The sequence below is a fragment of the Panthera onca genome, chromosome D1, assembly GCF_046562875.1.
Source record: "Panthera onca isolate mPanOnc1 chromosome D1, mPanOnc1 haplotype 2, whole genome shotgun sequence".
Classification (NCBI taxonomy): Eukaryota; Metazoa; Chordata; class Mammalia; order Carnivora; family Felidae; genus Panthera; species Panthera onca.
The window spans coordinates 5205409-5223950 of NC_138348.1; the positions used below are offsets into that span (position 1 = coordinate 5205409).

An 18542-nucleotide genomic window follows, 5' to 3' on the forward strand; every position below is an offset into this window, starting at 1 on the left:
GGCGGCAGGCCGGGGCGGGCTGGGGCGGGCGGAAGGAGCGCCAGGCCGGAAGGAGGCAGCGGGAGGGCGGGCGGCAGGAGTGGGCCCGGAGCTGCTGGGCCGGAGCGGCGGCGCCGCCATGTCCGACAGCGAGAAGCTCAACCTGGACTCTATCATCGGGCGCCTGCTGGAAGGTTGGCCGGGGCGGGGGAGGTCGGCGCCCGCCGCGCCCGGGCCCCCTGCCTGGCCCGGAAGTGGTGCGCGGGCGGGCCTGCCCCTCCCAGGGCCAGCTTAGATTGGGCGGGGACGGGCCGCGAGGTCCCGCCGCTGCGGCTGCCCCCCAGTCGCAGCGCGCCTGGGGGGGGGGGGCTCCAGGGACCCCCTGGCTCGAGCGGACAGCCCCCTCTCCTGGGCCCGGGGCGCACGGGTCGACCTGCGCTCTCCGGGCGAGGAAGAAACCTGAGAAACCTAGCTCCACCCCTCCCAGGGGTCCTGCGCCGTAGGGTGGGGTGTTGGATGGCAGGCCCCTGGGCACAGCAGACCCCCCTCCTGGAGGGGTCCCGACCTGGGAGGCCCGAGGCGGAGGTCCTGGGAGGCTCAACAGCGACAGCTGCCCCTTGGGCAAGGAGGGGCCCAGAAAGCCCATGAGCCCCCAGATGTGCCCATAGGGCCACTTGCCTCGTCCACCTTCCTCCTGCCTGAGGGACCAGAGTCTTGATGCCCCATTCCGTCCCCAGTGCAGGGCTCGCGGCCTGGAAAGAATGTACAGCTAACAGAAAACGAGATCCGTGGTCTGTGCCTCAAATCACGGGAGATTTTCCTGAGCCAGCCCATTCTTCTGGAGCTGGAGGCACCCCTCAAGATCTGCGGTGAGCCCCCTGCCCAGGCCCCTTTTGCTTTCTGAAAGTGGAATCTTCCTCCCCTCCAAGTCCTTGGATTGCTCCTCCCTGGAGCCCAGACTTGGTCCTGGGTTCAAGTGTAACCCCTGCACCTAGCGCTGAACAGGTTCTCTGGGTCACAGGTGACATCCATGGCCAGTACTACGACCTTTTGCGGCTCTTTGAGTACGGCGGCTTCCCTCCAGAGAGCAACTACCTCTTCCTGGGGGACTACGTGGACCGGGGCAAGCAGTCTTTGGAGACCATCTGCCTGCTGCTGGCCTATAAGATCAAGTACCCAGAGAACTTCTTCCTGCTCCGTGGGAACCACGAGTGTGCCAGCATCAACCGCATCTATGGCTTCTATGATGAGTGTGAGTAGGCAGAGTATCTGGGGTTGCCCAAGTCCGTGAGGGACTCCGCTACTCACTGGGACCCTCACATTGGCCTGGCAGTAGACATATTAGTGTCTGACAGGTACCTGCAGAGTATGAGCTCTATGAAGGGTGCACGTCGGTTCATGGCTCTCCACCCTGCCCTCCTGGCATGGGGCCTGGCACTCAGGAGGGGTCTGGTGAATGGCTGTTGACTGAGGACCATATATATTCTAATGTGGGGCCCTGCCTGAGGACACTCCCCTCCAGTACATCCATTAAGCACTTAGGATGCCTATTTGGACTGGGTTCTGTCTACCAGAAGCTGAGATAAACCAGACCTAGTCTTGGCCTGGCCCTGCTCACCGGGTGGGGGCGGGTTGTTCCATATTGGAACTCAGGTTCCTGTGGACTCCGCTGCTTTAGAATTCTTCCAGGACGGCTGGTAGGCAGTGGAGTCGGGGAAGGGGGGCAGGGAAGGGGGCTTCTCTTGCCTTCCATCCTTCCCCCAGCTGTGTCTGAGCGGCCCACAAAGTGTGCCGGGCGGGGGGCAGCTGGGCCTCACGAGGCATCTCCCTCCTGGCAGGCAAGAGGCGCTACAACATTAAACTGTGGAAAACCTTTACCGACTGCTTCAACTGCCTGCCCATTGCTGCCATTGTGGACGAGAAAATCTTCTGCTGCCACGGAGGTGAGGGTGGCTCTGAGGCACGTGTGGAAGGAATGTCTGGGAAGGAAGAGCCCCAGGCCACATCCCAGGGGTCTTGGTTTGCATGTCGCATCTTCCAGAAAGCCCCCCCGCCCCCCGCCCCGGCGTTAGGTCGCACTCACCCCCATTTTGGCCTTGGCATCGTGAATGTACTTTGTCTCCTTTGTTCAGAGAGCTCTTTGGTCCTTGAGGGCAGGAACCTGAAGAGGCAGAAGGTGATGACTTCTGCCCGCCTGGCCTCCTGGGACTCTGGGAGAGAGCCAGGTGGTGGTGGGTGAGGGGAGACTGGCCGGCAAAGGCTTTCTGGAGCAGGAGGGCTTCGAGGCTGGTTTGAGAAAAGTGACCTGTGTCCCCCTTCCCCCCACGCGCCCCAGGCCTGTCCCCGGACCTGCAGTCCATGGAGCAGATTCGGCGTATCATGCGGCCGACAGACGTGCCTGACCAGGGCTTGCTATGTGACCTGCTGTGGTCTGACCCTGACAAGGACGTGCAGGGCTGGGGGGAGAATGACCGTGGTGTCTCCTTTACCTTTGGGGCTGAGGTAGTGGCCAAGTTCCTACACAAACACGACTTGGACCTCATCTGCCGGGCACACCAGGTGGGCTGGCCGCCCTGGGCCGGGGGGGAGCCGGGGCCTGGTAGCTAGCACCTACTGAGCTAACTGCCCCCATCCTCCTCCAGGTGGTGGAAGACGGCTATGAGTTCTTTGCCAAGCGGCAGCTGGTGACACTCTTCTCAGCTCCCAACTACTGTGGCGAGTTTGACAACGCAGGCGCCATGATGAGTGTGGATGAGACGCTCATGTGCTCCTTCCAGGTGGGGATGGGGAAGGACGGGGCCCGTGACCCCACGGCTTAGCCCGTGAGCCTGACCAGCTTTGTCTCTTTTAGATCCTCAAGCCCGCTGACAAGAACAAGGGGAAATACGGGCAGTTCAGCGGCCTGAACCCTGGAGGCCGGCCCATCACCCCACCCCGCAACTCCGCCAAAGCCAAGAAATAGCCTCCACGTGCCCGCACTCTGCCCCAGATGGTGGATTGTACAGAAATTATGTGGCCGTTGGGGGGGGTTCGTGCTGGCTCCCCCCAGGCCCACCTGTCACGGGGAGCACGGAGCCTTGGTATATTTTTCTTTTTCTTTTTTTTTAATGAATCGATAGCAGCGTCCAGTCCCCCAGGGCTCCTTCCGCCTGCACCGGCGGTGGTGACAAGCAGGACCCTGGGGCTGAGGCTGCAGCTCAGGGCAAAGCAGGGCCAGATGTGGGTTTCCAGCCTCGCTTGGCCTCAGGGCCAGCAGACAGATCCTGGGGCGACCCATCTGGTCTCTTGAATAAAGGTCAAAGCTGGATTCTCGCCACGGCCTCTGTCTCCCTTGTCCCAAATACTGAGCCTGGCAGCCCTTCTGCCCAGAGCCGCTTGGGAGGACAGGCTTGCTGGGCATGGGGTGCCAGCCAAGGCAACCCCAGCCACAGGCTCGGGTCCACAGGGGCTTAGAATTCCAAACCAGGGCCAGACAGCATAGAGAAAGCAAGAAAAATAGTCTGCCGGCTCAAGGGATCCCAGGGGCGTGCCCAGGGTTTTAAGGAAGGGACACGTCATGATTGGCAAAGTTGGGAGAGTAGCAGGGGCCAAGAGCCCCTTTGTGACTTTTGTCTTAGGGAAGGCAGGTGTCCACCCTGGCTACGTAGTTAGAAGTCTGGCCTGAAGGCCTACGGGGAGGAACAGGTGAGGGACCTCCCATCAGGTGGCAGCTCAGTGCCAAACCTGGGAACAGACATGATTGGTTGGGGGTTGGTGAGAGAAGACAGGACCCAGGCTAGTCACAGACAGCTGGGAGGGGTCTGAGGTGGGGACAAGACCAACCAGCTCCACTCCAGCACAGCCCGCCTTTACCACCCACCAGGGCAGAGATCAGCCCTCTGGGGGAAGGGGGAGGCCGTGGCTTCGTCTAGTCCAGGGCCTCTGGACATGGCCTTGTTCTCAGTTCAGCCTTCACCCTCACTATCTTCAGCCAGCACAGGGCTGGGGCCGGGAGGGGAGCGTGCAGGGGCGAGGACGGAGCCAAAGAACAGCGAGCGGAACTGGAAGGGAGCAGAGGAAGCGGGGTGAGTTCTGGAGGCTGCTCCCTCCTTGCCTCCCACCCACCCCTGCCTCCATCTCCAGCCCCTACCTTCTTGGGGGGGGGAGTCCCAGGCTCTATACTGGGCTCAGTGTCGTTGTCCTCTGAGTAGGGGCCAGGGCTAGAAGGGGGCTGGTGGCCAGGTGAAAAGGACATAGAGGGTACTGCCCGGGAGCCCTCGATGTCTGCAGTAGTTTCCATGGCGATCATGTAAGAGTCAATGTCGTCATTGGCAAAGTCATCCAGGTGGGGCGTGCTGTAGGCAGGAACACGGTGTCAGGAACAGGGAGAAAAGAGGGTACAGAGGCAGGGCCTCTCCTTAGAGGACTCAGAGGGGGCTGTAAAAGCCTTGTGACCAGTGATGATCCCTTGGCTTCACTACCTTCTCATTTAGTTGGAGGGGAAAAGACGTAGTGGTTAAGTGGAGGCTTCCTGCAGGGAGTGGACCTGGAATCCGTTGGATGAGAGTTCAGATCAGGGCCTGAGGGAGGCATCCTGGGAGCGAGTTTAGCTCAGTTTGGGTAGGGGAGCGTCAAATCCTCTGAGCTAGACCACCTGGGGCCAAAGCCTCCACCTTCCCGGGAGACAGAGCTGGAGAGCACTGGGGCCCAGGGACGTGCTGGGCGGGGGGCCAGACTAAACTTCCTCTGTTTCGGCTACACTGGGCCCATCCTCCCCATCCCACCTGCCCTTCCAGCCACCTGCTTTCCCCAGCCCCAGGCAGCTCCCTGCCTCCCAGCAGCCTGTTCCCTCCTTGGCCTGGGAGGAGGCTCAGAGGGGAGGACTCAGCCAGAGAAGGAAACCAGCCCGACCTTGGGGACACTTCCCTGGGTGGGAGGGATCTCTGAGCACAGCTGATCGGGAAGGCTGAGCCTGCGGGGCTGGAAGGGGCTGTGAGGACTGTAGGGGCTGGGGCCTGACAGGAAGTGTGTGCGCCGGGGGTGGCACGCGGGCGGCAGGCTCAGGCCAGGGTGCAGAGGTGGCAGTGGGGAGGCGTGGGCAGGCGGGTGGGCATCCTCACCTGTCAGCCTGGAGCGGAGGCGCCAGCCTGTGTCGCTCTGGGGAGCGCAGGTCCGACTCGGACATCGTGGCCAGGACGAAGTGTCCGTCCAGCAGGGAGTCCTTGATGGCAAAGATGGCTGGCCTAGGCAGATGACAGGTCCCGGGCCGGGTCAGGGCTTTTCAGCTCCCAGCAGCCCAGAGCCTCCCCTCCCACACCTGAGGCTGGGAATTACCTGCCTGGCACATCGAAGTGAATGCTAAGAGACAAGTTTGCAGACTCTGCGAAAGTCAGGAGTCCCTGGGGGTGGAGAGGCAGAGCGGTGAGCCTGGGCGGGGCCGGGAGGGCAGGGTGGGGAGCGTGTTGGGGGGAAACTCACCCGGAATTCCTTGAGGCAGAAAGTGATGGCCACCCCTTCCCGGGCCTGCAGCTGCTGGAAGTCCTCCTCCCCGATGCTCATCTCCGTCACCATGGCTTTGACAGTCCTGTCTGGAGGCAGGAGCAGGAGGAACCCAGGCCTCTGGGCCCTGTCCCCTCTTACCCCGGCTGCCCCCACCCCACCCCCCCGCCCTGAGTCATCCCAGGCCGCATCTGGCTCCCTCACCTGCCTCGTCCTCCTGGTAGCTGCGCAGGATGACCCTGCGACCAGAGCCGATGCCCAGCGTCACTTCTGCCAATGTGGGGGGGAAGGGCTGAACAGCCTCCCCCAGGACCCTGTTGAGGAGGGCACAGCATCACACCAAGGCTTGGCCCTGCCCAGGGCCTTCGCTCTTGGTGAGCTGAGGCAGAGCTGTGGCGCGGGTTATTAGCGCACAGACACCTACCATGTGCCAGGCCTAGCACGCCCTGGGAGGGAGGACAGGGTGAGGGGGACCTGGTTCCTACCCCATCCAAAGCTCTCGGGCTGTTGGAGAAAAGTCCACCGCAAGGGATGGGGCAGACCAGAGCAGAATCCAGAGGAGGTAACAGGAAGGATGGGCTGTTGCATGGGCCGAACCAGGCAGGCAGCACCTGCCCACCGAGGGGTGGGAAACCACAGCGGTGCCATCCATCAACTCGGCCTTCAGAAAAAGGCCTTAAATCTTCATCTCTTAGAATACACGTTAACAAGTATTCACGTACGAGACAACGTCTGGAATTGGCCTCAAGACAACTGAGACGGGAGTGGGCATCTGCTTTTACAGATATTTGAAATTGTCCACGAAACAAGGAAAAACAATTGCTCATTAAAAGAAAAAAATAGCACCCAAATCCAGACTAGAGGTGATACCCTTCTCTCTTCCTTTACCCAAAAGAGTCCTGAGCGCACTATCCCAACAGAACTCAGAAAAATAGACTGTAGGGACTCAAAGGGAACTTCAGATACCACACCTTATGGCTACCAAAATGAACATGACCTTGGGCTACTCAAATACAAGCAGCATCCAGCAGAGGGTGGGAGGGGAGCTACCCCTCTCCACACTAGTGTTCTCCACTGGAGCCCCCAGCTGCCAGGTCCTGCACTGCCCCTGGGTGTTCAGATTTTCCCAGAACAGAGCCCCACCCCCACGGCTGCTTATTCAGGCAGCCGTTCTGGACCATGACCTCCCTGTCCAGCCTCCTTCCTTGGGCCGCGGACTCCTCAAATCTACAGTCCAGGCAGATAGGAAAAGAGGCTGCTCTCGAAAGAACACGGTCCCAGAAGGATGACCCCACCAGAGAAGGGTTTTGAGCTCCTGAGCCACAAAGCTTAAAGATGGACGTTCAAGGCTGTTCAGGCCAGAGAGAGGATTTACGTGCAAACCAAAGACATGCTTGGTTGGTTGCCTGCTTGCTTTTTTTCTTTCTTTCTTTTTAAACATTTTTTAAAGTTTATTTTGAGAGAGAGAGAGAGAGAGCAAGTGAGGGAGGGACAGAGAGAGAGGGAGAAAATCCCAAGCAGGCGCCACACCCAGCACAGAGCCCAACACGAGGCTTGATCCCATGACCCTGGGATCGTGACCTGAGCCAACATCAAGAGTCGGATACTCTGAGCCACCCAGGTGCTTCAAAGACCTGCCTTCTAAAAGAGGAGTCAGAATGGGTCTGAATGGCCAGAAAGCCAAGCTGGACCTTTGGGGTGGAGAACACAGGCTCCTGAAGATCCTGAGGACCCTGGGGCACCGCCCTCCTCCATTCCAGCCTCTGCCTAAGAGCCAGACCGGGCCCCGACAGCAAACGTAGAAGAGAAAATGAAGAAGGCATCTCCTTAAATCGACTCTTGAAGCTCCAGAGAAGAAAAGAAGACCCACGGCTCAGCTTGTAGCCAGCCGACAGACTCACCGTGCGGGGGCACGGAGCACATGGGAGCACAAGGCTGGGTCGAAGACGGCCTGCAGGGACTCGCATTCCTGGAAGGACAGGTTGTGAGTCTTCCTCACCCCTGGATGGGCAGACAGGGTCTCAGTGGGTCCTGCTAACCTCCACCCCAGGGACCCCGTGGCCAGCCGGCTGCCCGCTCACCGTATCTGCAGTGCAGCTGGACCACCAGGCGGCTGTTCCTGCCATTCAGCGAGATGCAGCATCTCTCCACAGTCTTCTCCACCGTCGCCAGCGAGCGGAAGACGGCCAGGAACGACTGAGTGGGGCAAATCCATCGGCTCAGTGCCGTGCCTCCACCGACCAGCTTCCACGTCCCGTGGAGGACCTGGCCATCCCAGGCTCAGCACTGTCACGGCAGGAAAGGAGCTCCACAACGTGCAGGACGTTTACGCCTTTCTGGGCCTTTGTTCATGCTGTCACACGTGTCCGGGATGCCTTGAAAGACCCACTTACCTTTCAAGGACCAACCTGGATATCACCACTCTCTCCAAACCCCGGCAGAATCAACCACCCTCTCCGTATCTCCCGTTACGCTCTGTGGTCTTTACTGTGCCCCTCACCGCATTTGACACCGGCTCGCTCCTGCAGTACCTCTCCCTCCCCAGGCAGTATCTACCGAATGTCCCAGAGCAGACACATTCCAGGGCAGCGGCACAGGGCGGCTGATGAGGGAAGGGCCTCACCTTCATCAAGATCTTACAGCGCAGGGCTTCCTGACCAGGGGTGGCTGCCTGGTACTGCTGGAAGAAGAGTGGGGCAAAGAGGAAGCAGGCATAGGCAGAGCGAGAGGAGTTCACCGTCCGGAGAGAGAGCTGGGCCAGGAAGAGCAGGGAAAGGGATGCGGTCAGGGGGCAGAGACGGCCCTGCCCTCTGGCTGGCTTTTGTCGCACACTTGCCCTACTGTCCTCCGCCGGCACCTGTGGAAATCCTCCCTCTCGGTCCCGTCGGCGGATGCCTTCTCCCCGAAGCCTTCCCTGAGTCCCTGGCGGCACTGCTCCCACAGCAAGGGGTCTACATACTCTGCCTTTTCCCCTAGTCACCCCCCACCCGCCACCGGGCACTTCAGGGACCAGGGAAGATGACAGGGCCCGAACTGACGCCGCAACAACGGGGTGGGGGGAGGGGGGAACAAACTCGGCAGACAAATCTGCCCAAGGGCATCTGGCCTGATGGGAGGCGAAACCGGCTCCCTGCTGTAATCCCACCCACCCCCTCACCCCGTCTTCCAGGGGCTCCAGGTAGAGCTCATCCCCGATACGGGACAGGGAATGGACGGCCTTGCCGAGCACTGCGGGGAGGAGAAAAGAAACGGGGGTTAGGCTGGCATCTCCCGCGGTTCCACGTGCCCCCGCCCACCGGTCGCCCCCAACTCACCCTTCACGTTGCCGCCCGTGACCAGACACTTCATGCTGCGCCCAGGACCGGGGCCGGGCCTGGCCCGCGACCGAGCTGAGACTGGCGGCCGGCCCGCAACGGATCCCAACCCAACCCCGGGGAGGCGGCTGGTCCCCGGGTCTCGGCCGCCGCCGCGGGGCCCCCGGGGGTTCCCTTCCCGCGCACCGCCCCCCGGAAGCCCCGCCCCGCGTTCTCATTGGCCCACACACGGGCGCCTCCGTCACGTGAGAAAAACGCTCGCCGGCTCCGCCGTCACGTGACGGAGTCCTCGGTCGGGAGGCGGGCCGCGCGGGGACTGGAGCCGGGAGCGCCGGCCCCTGCGTTTTCGCGCCCCTGGGCAGCGGGCCGGCCGGCTCGGCTGGGCCTCGGCGGCCGCGCACCCGCGGCCGCCATGGAGCGAGCACCGGGCTCGGAGCCCTGAGATGTACGGGCTCGCCCGCCTGGCTCGCTTACTACAGATCTTCCTGGGTGTCGTCTGGATACCTGGTCGAAGCTGGGCCTTCCGCACGGACACAAGCCGCAACCACCAGTTCTAAAGAGACTAAATTTGCTTCAGGATCTCAGGGTGGGAGGTCGGGAGGTGGCTGTGCGTTCTGGCTTGGAGGATCCGTCATTGATCTTGAAAAACAGATGATCGGGGCTGAAAGGGGTAGGAGGGTGTACCCAGCAGGGGCAAGCGGGAGTAAAAGGTCATTGGTGCGTGGGCTTTGCCCCTGGTCGGGGGGGGGGGGGGGGGGGCGGGAGGAAATGCTCCGTGAGCCTAGCAGAGGGGTGGGGGCTGCCAAATGATGAGGGACACCAGTGGGGAGCGCTGGAAACATTTTCCGAGCGTAGAGTCGCATTTGTGTGACCATTTTTTAAAAGACCCCCCCAAAGGGGCGCTTGGGTGTCTCCGTCGGTTAAACGTCTGACTTGATTTTGGCTAGGGTCATGATCTCACGGTTTGTGAGATTGAGCCTTTCCTCTGGCTCTGCGCTGACAGGGCGGAGCCTGCTTGAGATTCTCTGATCTCTCTCTTTCTTTCTCTCCCCCCCCCCACCTTCTCTCTCTAAAAAAAAAAAAAAAAAAAAAAAAAAAAGACTCCTAAGACCGTGCAGCCAGGGAAGTTTCCCCCCTTGCCCTGGGCCCCAGGTTGCAAGGCTGCACAGTGGAAAGAAAGTCTTGGAGGGACTTTCTGAGCTCTAGCCGGCACAGCACCAGGGTTCCTAGTGCTCTGAAGGGACTTGGGCATCGCTGAGTTCCTTAGGGTCGGGGCTTGGCCTTGTCCCTCGGGCATTGTCTGCAGTGAAGAATCTATTTGTCTACCTGCCCCTTGCCCTCCAGCTCCTGGCCTGCAGTTCTGGATCCCCCTTTGTCTCTCCCTCTCCTGCCCTAGGTGCAGTTTCTCACCAGTTTTCCCTAGAGCACTGGCGGAGGTTTTGTTTTGTTTTGTTTTGGTTTTTTTAAGTTTATTTATTTATTTTGAGAGAGAGTGAGAGAGGAGAGAGAGACAAGAGGAGGGGCAGAGTGAGAGAAGGAGAGAGGGAATCCCAAGCAGCCTCTGCTCTGTCAGCGCAGAGCCGCTTGTGAGGCTGGAGGTCAAGAAATGTGAGATCATGAGCTGAGCCTAGATCCAGCTGGATGCTTAACCGACTGAGCCACCCAGGCACCCGTGGGGGAGGTTGGTCTTGCCTCCCAAGGGGATCAGTGCAAAGGGCACCACCTTTACCCAGGCATTTAAGTCAGTCCTCTGGGAGTCATCCAGTCTCCATCATCCCACGTCACAGTCCTTCGGCAAGCCCTGACTGCTCCACCTTCCAAACGGGTGGCACCCACGGCCACGGCCACGGCCATCATCCTGGCTCCGGCCACCATTCTCTCTCGCCTGGATGCCTGTGGGAGCTCTCTGAGTGCTCCCCTGCCTCCAGCCTGTCTTCTCCAGTCTACCCTCCATACAGCACCAAAGTGACCTTCCTAAAATGTCCCCCTTGTCACATACTGGCTCCTGTTCCTGGGGCTCAGCTGCACTTGCTCGACCTCAGAGAGGCCTTCTCTGTGCCGCTGCCCCCCCCGCCCCTTGCATTTTGAAATAATGCAACATTATTTCATATACGTCTACTTAAGGTGCTGTGATGGAACTTCCAGCTTCTTCCCACAGTCCCGTCCTTCCCTGGACAGTAGCTGCCCTTCCCCCCCCCCCCCACCCCCACATTCTGTCAAAAAATAAAACCCACAAAAGAACCTAGCATTAGCTGTTCTCTTCCTTCCCTTTCCTCTCTCTCCATATCCCTCACTCTCTTTTTATCCCAGTGTAACTCAGCTTAGCCTTCACACACTCTCCACCGTGGCCCCACACCTGTCGCCTGGGCAGCCCAACTGGGACAGGAGCAGATGTCAAAGCTCCTGGAAGGCGAGGAGGGGGCACAATAATCACACAGTTGTGCCTCTGCCCCCGACACCTCTGACGCTGTAGGGCCCTGTGGCCTTGAGGTTTTTGGTGCAAGGCCTGGGGGAGGGAGAGAGAGACATAAACTCTCAGGATGTTTAATGAATCTTCAGACATACACCCACACACATGAAGTCTTTAGGATTTTTTTTTAAGTAATCTCAATGCCCAGCGTGGGGCTTGAACTCACAACCTCGAGATCAAGTGTTGCATGCTCTTCTGACTGAGCCAGTCAGGCACCCCTCTTTAGGATTCTTAATGAGTCTTTTCACTCACACACACACACACACACACACACCCTGCCAGAGGTCAGTTATCACCTGACCCTTCCGAAGGGCTCAGACCAGAAAGGAGCCTGGAGCTGGGAATCAGGGGTCCTGGGTCTCTAGTCAGTGCTTCACCACTGACTCGCTATGTGACTTGAAGGCCCCTCTCTGTCTCTGCGGCTGTGTCTTCATCTGTATGACGTGGCTGGCGGTGTGAGATGCTCACTGAGGTTCCTTCCAACCTTGACGTGTTGTGATCCTGAAGGGGCCCTCGGCTTTCCTGGGCCCGTCATCTGGCCGCAGTTCCGGGAGGAGTTGTAATTGGCTGTCCTGCTCCCCCTAGGCTGCGGGACTGGAAGGATGTTCTCCTGTCTGAAACCAGGCAGCCTCTCTGGGCTTGCAGTTGGCATAGGCACCGATGCCTGTCAGGTCCGGATGGAGCAGGAGGCACAGGGGGGTGGAGGGCCTTGCAACCGTGAGGCGCACCGTGTGTTGGGAGGGGAATAGGAACCCAAAGGCAGTTTGGGGTCTGTGCCGGAAAAGACCCGGGACCGCCCCAGCCCTGCTCACAGTCTCCAGCAAGTCAAGGCCTTTTTTGGGGCCTCGGCTTCCTCCCTGATAAAATGAGAGGGTTGCACGAGATGCTCTCTCAGGATCCTTTCAACCCCCAAATTCCTAATCTTCACCCCACAGGTACCAAAGTATGTAAGTATGTAGGAATATGTGTGTGGTAAGGCAAATGTGGATGCAGGAAGGTGGTTACCATTTCAAACGTTTAAAATAATTATCTGTTGGGGCGTCTGAGTGGCTCAGTGGGTTAAGCGTCCAATTTCGGCTCAGGTCATAATCTCACAGTTTGTGGGTTCGAGCACCGCGTCGGGCTCTGTGCTGACGGCTCGGGGCCTGGGGCCTGCTTCGGATTCTGTGTCTCCCTGTCTCTCTGTCCCTCCCCTGCTCGCACTTTGTCTCTCTGTCTCTCTCAAAAAGAAATAAACATTAAAAACATGTTTTTAAATAATTATTTGTTGATGGGGTTCCTGTGTGGCTCAGTCAGTTGAGCTCCTGACTCTTGATTTTGGCTCAGGTCACGATCCCAGGGTCGTGAGACAGCCCTGAATTGGGCTCTGCGCTGAGTATGGAGCCTGCTTGGGATTCTCTCTCTCTCTCTCTCTCTCTCTGCCCCTGCCCCGTTCACACTCTCTCCCAAAATAAACCGAAACAACAAACAAAAGCATGTACTGAATGACAAGGGTATAGCATTCGGAGAGGTTGCAGGACAGGCTGTCTGTCGCGGGGGACTGATGGCATTCTAGGCCCTGGTCTGCCCAGATCTGACTCCACTGCTCCCGGGCTGGACACATCGCTTCTTTCCTCTGAGCCTCAGTTGTCTCACCTGGAAATCGGGGGGAAGGGGCAATACCAGTCCTTCCCTCAAAGGGCTGTGTGAGGGTTCACTCGGTCCGCGTCCGTCCATGAAAGCTCTCGGTACACGCCGTGGGCATTGCCGCTGTTACTGTCGTGCCTCACCATCCCCGTCTCTGGAGTGTGCCCTCAACCTCTTGTAAACCAGCGTGGACGGAGCCCTGGTGAATCCCACTAGGAACCTGGGAGGAGAGCCCCCCCCCCCCCCCGGAGAAACAATACACAGAAAGGCCTGGAGGCCCGGGACTGGTCAGGGGGCTCCGGCGGAGGAGGCAGAGGTCAGCCCCGCAAAGAGGCGCGGTGCCGGAAGCCTGTGGCTGCCGCCACGGGGCCACCCCGCAGTCCCGGGCCCTCGGGAACCTCGGCGTCGTGGGGAGAATGAGTCCTCGCTGGCCTGGCAGGCTGCCAGAGGCCGGCACGAGGTGCTGGCTGTCCTCGCTCTGCCGGTCGCCCCGCGCGCAGGCGGGAGACCCGGGCTCCTCGGGCTGCAGGCTAGAGGTGGAAGGCGGATGGGATGGAAATTTTAAACCCACAGCAGGGATGCGGAGGGGAAGCTCCGGCTTGTTCACCAGAACCTGGCATGCTGGAGTTACAGGGCCCCCTCGGAGCGCGAGTGAGGTAAGTTTAGGACAAATCAAAGGCAGCGTGCTTCACCCAGCAGGGGAGGACCCCGATGGAACTCATTACTCCAAAATGTGGTCTCGGCTGGAAATATAAATAGCTGCACAAAAGGTTTAGATAAATCCATGGATGACAGTTCCATTCACGGGTTGGAAGGGGAAGGAGGCTGTTAGGGGCCTGCTGGCCTGCGGGGAAGGCATCGGGGAGGCCACCTGGCCTCCCTCAGACCACCCCTGGGGGCCCCTGTCGGAGACCGGCTTCTTCGGGCCGCAGAGACCCAGGAGGCGGCGGTGCTCCTGAGGGCGGCAGCCGGGCCCGAGTCCCCGGGCCCTCTTCGCCGCCTCCCCATGCTCCCCATCCACTGCCTGGGAGACCTGGACACCACCAGCTCTGTGCCAAGCGTCCTGGCCAGGCTGTCCCTTAAGGGACCAGTAGAGGGAGACAGACACCGCGTACAGCCCTGGCTTCCAGAACAGAGACCAGGCTGCTCTGCCCTGGGCGAGCGCCTGTGGGTGCCAGCTGGGTGCCCAACGCGGTGCTACGCACCCAGGGAGAAGGGGGCGGAGAAGCCGTCCTCCCTGGCCGAGATGGGGTCACCAGAGGGCAGGGGGAGCGCGGGGAGACTTCAGGCACCCGGGGTCGGGCAGGGGGGGGCCACTAATTAAGAGCAGGGCCCCGGCGACTCTGGAGCCATCTGGCCCTCCGTCCCAGCAGCCCCGGAGCCCCTGGTGGGCAGGGTGTGGGTCTCTCTATGTCCACGCTGTTCCTCGGGGCACATGTGGGGGGTGCTTCCCGAATGTTTGTTGGGGGGCTGCGCCCCACCGGCCTGAGTGCCAGCTCCTCCCGAGCCCCAGGCACGGCTTCCAGGCCAGGTGTGGGCTTCCCCTCTTTGCCACCCAGACCCTCCTCGGCCCCTTTCCAAGCCCTGCCTGCCCTCTCCTTCCTCTGCACCACAGCCCTTTGTGCGCCTTGAGTTCTCGAGCCCTCTGTCACTTCACGCATTTCGCAGCGGCTGGCGAGTGCTCAGGGTGCTCTGGTGGGAAGGACGGGACCTCTGAGAGGTGCCTGTGGGGGCTGGGGAGGGGTGAACTCCTCACAGACCCAACCACCACTCGAGTGTTGCAGACAGATGGCCTGGAAGCCCGGACGGAGTTGCGCCCAGTACAGCCCGGACCCCTTGACTCCACTCAGAGCCCCCTGTGCCCTGAGTGTCCACCCTTCCCCCTCTGTCTCTCCCTCAATACATGCAGCCCACCCCCCCCGGGGTTGCAAAGTCCAATGCTCCGAACTGGTCGTCGTGGGAGGAGGGTTGAACGACCGACGGCCCAACTCTCCAGTCTCGTATCTGTGTCCTGTGGTCTACGCCCAGCGTCACACGGTCAGATCCCGTTGGGGTTGTGGGGACAGGCTGCAGGAGGAAAGCAGGGTCTAAAGAACAGAAAAGGTGCAGACATGTGGGCATGGGGACTGGAAAGGGGGAGGTGGCGTCATTAGCCGAGACAGGAGGATAGGGCCCGACGGGGCAGGTAACAATAATACGCAACGTTATCGAGTGCTGAGTGCCAGAGATTTGACTCGTATTAGCTCAATCGTCCTTTTACTCCGAGGAAGGTACCATTATCATCATCCCTGTTCCGTGCAGGAGAAAAGTGAGGTGTAGAAGCACCAAGTGACTTGCCCAAGGTCACACAGCTAGCGACGCCCTTACTCCTTGTCACTGTCCCAACAGTGCTGGGGTGGCGGTCACTCGGGGTGGGACTCCAAGTCATCTCAGGGAGATGCCGTCTGTCCTCTGACCCCTGGGGCCCCTGAGGAACCCAGACAGTCTGGAGAAAGCCGGAGAAGTCTGAAGGAGGGAGGCCGGTAGGGAGGGAGGGGACAGAGCGGGAGGAGCCGGCAGTGACTCAGCAGGGCAGGATAAGGATCTTCCAGCCCAGGGAGAGGTAACCCCACTCCTCTGCCAGGGGAGACGGAGTCACGGAGCCCGAGGCATGGGTTGGCCAGGGCAATGGAACATCCTGGGAGGATGGCGGGGAAAGCTCCTGGCAGGCAGGGGAGGAGTTGAGCATCTGGGGCTACCCCTTTTGCCCCTGCCTTCCGGTACCCACTCATCACCCAGACATCCTTGCAGATGGGGAGACGAAGCCTAGGTCGGGCAGGGGAGAGGCAGGCAGCAGGGCCCGGTTCCCCTCAGCTTCACGGGGAGGCGGGGGGCAGGTGGGCGCGGTGTCCTCTGGGAGGCTGAGCCCGTCCAGGTGTAGGTGCAGGATGCAGGGCAGGGTAGGGCCGTGGCTGAGGTAGGAGGAGGTCCTCAGCACCCTGGGGTTTCCGCTGACATCACCGCCAGCGCAGGGTGAGGCAGGGCCCTCTGGGCTCGTGCCCGCTGGAGGGAAAGGGAAAGTGCACAGCCCTGCTGGTGGCCCCCAGGCCTGCAGCCAGTGGCGCGTGCGCGAGGTGATGGAGAGGAGGCCTCCCGTCAGGGATGCGGATCCGGGGGAGCCCCCGGCAGCCCAGGCAGAGCCTCTGAGCCTACCCGGCCCTCACTTTGCAGGCTAAATAGTAGGGCCCTCGGAAGCCCGGGGAAGCCCTCTCCCTGGCTGTGGGTGGGTGGGGACCCAACACGCAGTTCGGTCCTCATCCCGTGATTCAAACCCACTCGCCCGCTCCTGGAATCTACAATTCTAGCTGAGGGGACTGGAGCGCTCTTCAGGGGGCTGACTCTCGCCAGCCCGGGAGGGTCCAGGTCGGGTGCCTGCCCCCACGTGCCACACAGTCCACGTCAGCAGTGGGCAGAGAGCAGGAGGGCCCAGGTCCCCCGCTCCAGGCACAGGGAGATGCTCTTTCTGTCCAAAGGGACATCTTAGTGTCCCGCAGCGGCAGGCTGGCCCCAGCTTAGATAACCTCATAGCCAGGGGGCGCTGGCTAGTCCTGGTGCCTCTGGAGCCCGCTCCCAGCACCCAGCCCCTTCCCCTCTCGCGTGCCCCATGTTGGCATCTGAATGGTGTAATTCAAAGGGCAGACAGTGCTGGGTTCCAGTCCTGGTTCCGCCACTTGTGTGACCTGAGACAAGTGACTTCATCTTTCCAAGCCTCAGGGACCTCACATACAAAATGGGTAAATCACAGCTCCTGTTTTCTGGGGTTACAGCAAGAATCAAACGGTCTCGTCCACGAAAAACCTTAGCACAGGACCCAACACGTGGTGAGAGCTCAGTATGTTTAAACTATTGTCATTAGTTAAGCCTTAGAGTCCTAAAAGGAGTAAAAGTGTCACCAAGAAATGCCAGGCATTGCAGCAGGCACTGGCAGGCCCCTGCCTCTCCTGCCAGCACACAGGTCAGCCTCCACCCCTCATCCCCGTGGCCCCGTGGGGCTCCTGTCTGTGTACTCAGGACACGTCTGGTCAACACATGAATGAATCAGTGAGTGTCCTCACTTACCTCTGTGGGCTTCGCCAACACTCTCATTCCTGCCGACCCATCAGGAGGGGACTGGATCAGAGGCTTCCCTAGTTCGGGAATCCACGACATCCTCGGGGCCCAGGACCCCTTCAGTGCCAATTTTCTGCAGCTGTGTGGGACACGGGATTTGGGGGGCTTCTGGAATGCCTTTCCTGGGGGTACCAGCTATGGGAGTAGGGAGGGAAGGTGAGAGGGAGAGGTCTAGCCTGTCCCTGAGCCCAAACTGACTCACCCCACCCCCTTGGAGGGCAGCTGAAGCGTCGCCCGGTGCCAGACCCGCCCCCCTCCCAGCCACATCCCTTGGGGTCTGGCCTGCCACTCCCTGTGGATAAGGCCTGGAGACTGGAAGGCCAGAGAGGCAGCAAAGCAGTGTCCTCCTCATGAGCTCCCCGATCTCCCACCATCCTGTTGGGGAGGAGGGCACAAGGGGTCATACCCCATTCCACGAGAGGCCATGCCGCTGGCCAGTTGGAAGCCCCTCGTCCTGACTCCCAGCTTGACTCTCCGCAGAGCAGGGAGCCCCGTGGGCCAGGGCCAGTGCTCCCTCGGTGCATCTTCCTGTGGCTCCAGCTGTATTTCCCACCCTGAAGCTCCACCTCCTCCCAGAGCTCTCCTGCCCTTTCCATCCTCCGATCTCTCAGTGTAAATGAGTGCCCCTTGTCACCAGACCATGAAATTCTCAAAGGCAGCGGTGGGTTTTCCTTCCCTCTTCTGTCTCCGTAGCGCCTAGCACCCAGCAGGGTTTCGGAAACTTCTTGCACACCATGTACCAAGACAGATGGCTCTGGGGCTCAGGGGGCAGGAGTCTCCTGTAACCTCTGCCCTGCCCTCACCGGCAATCCCAGAACAAGAATCCCGTCTGAGAGCCACAGGGGAGTGGGAAGTTGACAGCCCCAACTGGAAATCAGAGGGCAGCCCCCTGTGCCCCCACGCCACAGAAATCCTGGAGGGGGAGCTATCACGCTCTGCCTCTCCTTTCTTCCTTCTCTCCCCCAATTCCCACAGCCCACCCTATTTAGGATTTGGCAGCAGAAAGGCAAGGTCTTTATTCCAGCCCCCACCCCAACCCACCTGGCAGCTCCCAGCCTCCTGCCTTTGCCCAGACACGGCAGAGGGGCACTGGCAGCTTGGAGATGGAGCTGATTTTCCCCTTGGCAGTGGGGAAGATGGGGGGGGGGGGGGCTTGGCCACCCCCTGGTTGAGGGGAGAGGGCAGGGATGCAAGTCTAGACAAGAGGCAGAGGGAGAAGGCGACTTCTCCAGCGTGCGGTGTCACCATAACAAGCTGGGTGGGTGTGGGGGGGTGGCTGTGTGTAAAGCCAGTTGTCCCTGCCCCCCCTTGGCCTGGGTCCCCATTTCAGGGCCACAGGCCCTCAGCTACTGCAGAGCAATGTTTTCTGGCCTCCCGAGGCGAGTATTTGCTGGGCGTGTGGTGGGATGGGGGGGTGCTCCCCTTCCACTGCAGTCTGTTCCTCTTCCTCCCTGGGCTCCTGCCTCCTCCCTCCTTCCTACTCCCACCCATTTACTTTTCTGCCCTTCCCTTCTCTCAGCCCCCCA

The 18542-nt window shown here is 60.4% G+C and overlaps 2 protein-coding genes across 2 annotated transcripts; one reads left to right on the forward strand and one right to left on the reverse strand.

The window, feature by feature from the left end:
* The first annotated feature begins 17 nt into the window (after positions 1 to 17).
* Positions 18 to 3291, forward strand: PPP1CA (protein phosphatase 1 catalytic subunit alpha). The gene is made up of 7 exons (XM_078433729.2): positions 18 to 173; positions 717 to 848; positions 1001 to 1231; positions 1818 to 1922; positions 2315 to 2538; positions 2622 to 2756; positions 2831 to 3291. The coding sequence occupies exons 1-7, from the start codon at positions 119 to 121 to the stop codon at positions 2939 to 2941; spliced, it is 993 nt and encodes a 330-aa protein (XP_078289855.1). The 5' UTR covers positions 18 to 118; the 3' UTR covers positions 2942 to 3291.
* Positions 3065 to 8987, reverse strand: RAD9A (RAD9 checkpoint clamp component A). Its single transcript, XM_060607404.3, has 11 exons — positions 8772 to 8987; positions 8615 to 8685; positions 8081 to 8209; positions 7539 to 7653; positions 7359 to 7458; positions 5662 to 5771; positions 5437 to 5546; positions 5293 to 5357; positions 5079 to 5201; positions 4109 to 4313; positions 3065 to 4019 (listed from the first exon to the last, which is right to left on the reverse strand). The coding sequence occupies exons 1-11, from the start codon at positions 8803 to 8805 to the stop codon at positions 3924 to 3926; spliced, it is 1158 nt and encodes a 385-aa protein (XP_060463387.1). The 5' UTR covers positions 8806 to 8987; the 3' UTR covers positions 3065 to 3923.
* Between the last annotated feature and the right edge of the window lie 9555 nt (positions 8988 to 18542).

Coding starts and splice junctions, on each gene's coding strand:
- PPP1CA (XM_078433729.2), top strand. CDS start 119: ATGTCCGACAGCGAGAAGCTCAACCTGGACTCTATCATCGGGCGCCTG. Junction 1,923..2,314: donor AATCTTCTGCTGCCACGGAG/GTGAGGGTGGCT, acceptor CACGCGCCCCAG/GCCTGTCCCCGGACCTGCAG. Junction 2,757..2,830: donor CGCTCATGTGCTCCTTCCAG/GTGGGGATGGGG, acceptor TGTCTCTTTTAG/ATCCTCAAGCCCGCTGACAA.
- RAD9A (XM_060607404.3), bottom strand. CDS start 8,805: ATGAAGTGTCTGGTCACGGGCGGCAACGTGAAGG. Junction 7,459..7,538: donor CCAGCTGCACTGCAGATACG/GTGAGCGGGCAG, acceptor CTGCCCATCCAG/GGGTGAGGAAGACTCACAAC. Junction 4,314..5,078: donor CCTCCGCTCCAGGCTGACAG/GTGAGGATGCCC, acceptor TCCTGCCTACAG/CACGCCCCACCTGGATGACT.